Source organism: Neopelma chrysocephalum, unplaced genomic scaffold (genome assembly GCF_003984885.1).
Source record: "Neopelma chrysocephalum unplaced genomic scaffold, ASM398488v2 Primary Assembly neopelma1_96830, whole genome shotgun sequence".
In the NCBI taxonomy this organism is placed as follows: Eukaryota; Metazoa; Chordata; class Aves; order Passeriformes; family Pipridae; genus Neopelma; species Neopelma chrysocephalum.
In genome coordinates, this window is record NW_020925474.1 from 1 (window position 1) to 2,229 (window position 2,229).

Here is a 2,229-nt window from a genome sequence, read left to right on the forward strand (position 1 = left end):
TGATGTTCACCAGTGCTCCTAAAATGTTCTTCCAGCAGAACAGGTGTTGGGGTTTCTTAGCAGGCCAAGATGTCTCAGTTGATTCTTTTAGGCCCGGCTCCTGTTTCGGGTGGAATTCCGGAGGGATTCCAAGCCGGGGCCGCTCCCGGCGTCCCCGGCAGAGCTCCTTAAAGTCCTGCCCTCATCTTCTTCCTCCCCTCGACAGCTTTGACGAGATCACGGGCGGCTTCGACCAACTGCCCGAGGCCTTCCAGAAGTCTCTGCCCGGCGTCATCCGCTTCAACTGCACCGTGGAGACCATCGTGAGCAAGGGGGACGAGGTGCGGGTGTTCTACCGCGCCCCGGACACCCTGGCCCCGACGGCGGCGGCGGCCGACTACGTCCTGGTCACCTCCACCGCCAAGGCCACGCGGCACATCCAGTTCCTGCCGCCCCTCTCCCGCGCCAAGGCCCACGCCCTGCGCTCCGTCCACTACGCCGGCGCCGCCAAGATCGCCCTGGTCTGCTCCGAGAAGTTCTGGGAGAAGGACGGGATCCGCGGCGGGCAATCCATCACCGACCGGCCGTCCCGCTTCATCTACTACCCCAGCCACAACTTCTCGGGCGGCGCGGGCGTCCTGCTGGCCTCCTACACCCAGAACCGCGACTCGGAGTTCTTCCTGCCGCTGGCGGACGAGCGGGCGCTGGAGGTGGTGCTGAGCGACCTGGCCGACGTGCACGGGGTGAGCCGCGACTTCCTGCGCCTGGCCTGCGACCGCCACGTGCTGCAGAGGTGGCAGCTGGACGGCCACGCCATGGGGGCCTTCGCCGCCTTCACCCCTTACCAGTTCACCGACTACTCGCGGGCGCTGTTCGCCGCCGAGGGCCGGGTGCACTTCGCCGGCGAGCACGCGGCGCAGCCCCACGCATGGATAGACACCGCCATGAAGGCGGCAATCAGGGCCGCCGCCAACATCCACCACGACCGCGGCGGGTGGGCAGGGAGCTCCTCGGCGGGGAGGGAAGAGCTCTGATGGGAGGGAAAGAGCTCTGAGGGGAGGGAAGAGCTCTGAGGGAGCTCTGAGGGGAGGGAAGAGCTCTGAGGAGAGGGAAAGAGCTCTGAGGGGAAGGAAGGAAGAACTTTGAGGGGAGGGAAGAGCTCTGAGGGGAGGGAAGAGTTCTGAGGGGAGGGAAGAGCCCTGAGGGGAGGGAAGAGCTTTGAGGGAGCTCCTTGGGGAGGGAAGAGGCCTGAGGGACCTTCCTGGGAGCTCTGAGGGGAAAGAAGAGCTCTGAGGGGAGAGAAGAGCCCTGAGGGATCTTTGAGGGGAGGGAAGAGCCCTGAGGGACCTTCCCGGGAGCCCCGAGGGGAGAGAAGAACCCTGAGGGAGCTCCTTGGGGAGGGAAGAGCCCTGAGGGACCTTCCTGGGAGCTCCAAGGTGAGGGAAGAGCCCTGAGGGGAGGGAAGAGCTCTGAGGGGAGGGAAGAGATTTGAGGGGATGGAAGAGGCCTGAGGGACCTTCCTGGGAACTCCTTGGGGAGGGAAGAGCTCTGAGGGGAGGGAAGAGCCCTGAGGGAGCTCTGAGGGGAGGGAAGAGGCCTGAGGGACCTTCCCGGGAGTTCTGAGGGGAGAGAAGAGCTCTGAGGGAGCTCTGAGGGGAGGGAAGAGGCCTGAGGGACCTTCCCAGGAGTTCTATGGGTAGGGAAGAGCTCTGAGGGGAGGGAAGAGCCCTGAGGGGAGTGAAAAGCTCTGAGGGACCTTCCCGGGAGCTGTGAGGGGAGGGAAGAGCCCTGAGGGGAGTGAAAAGCTCTGAGGGACCTTCCCGGGAGCTCCTTGGGGAGAGAAGAGCTGTGAGGGGAGGGAAGATCTCTGAGGGACCCTCCTGGCAGCTCCACGGGGAGGGAAGAGCCCTGAGGGGGCTCCGAGGAGAGGGAAGGGCCCTGAGGGGGGGAAGAGCCCCGAGGGCCCTCCCGGTGCGTGGGGGAAAAAAATCCCTCTTTTAAATTTAAAAAGACTGCACAAACTTCAGGGGAATAAAGAAACGAGGAAGAATTTTTTTTTTTATTCGGCGCGCCGGGGTTGCCTCTCTCCTCGCCGAATTTAATTAATTCACGTTCGCTAACGATCGCGGGGAAGGAAAAGGAGCCGCCCCGTCCCTGGGTGGGCTCGAACCACCAACCTTTCGGTTAACAGCCGAACGCGCTGGCCGATTGCGCCACAGAGACCCGGGATTTGGGCTGAAAAACCGGGAA

The 2,229-nt window shown here is 63.6% G+C and overlaps 1 protein-coding gene and 1 non-coding gene across 2 annotated transcripts; one reads left to right on the forward strand and one right to left on the reverse strand.

Annotated features, from left to right (window-relative positions):
- Positions 1-91: 91 nt before the first annotated feature.
- IL4I1 (interleukin 4 induced 1) lies at positions 92-1,029 on the forward strand (the record flags this gene model as incomplete). The annotated part of the gene is made up of 1 exon (XM_027670329.1): positions 92-1,029. A coding segment is annotated over one exon (922 nt), but the record flags the coding sequence as incomplete, so codon positions are not given.
- Positions 1,030-2,128: 1,099 nt separating this feature from the next.
- TRNAN-GUU lies at positions 2,129-2,202 on the reverse strand. Its single transcript has one exon. It is a non-coding gene; the product is annotated as a tRNA-Asn (tRNA).
- Between the last annotated feature and the right edge of the window lie 27 nt (positions 2,203-2,229).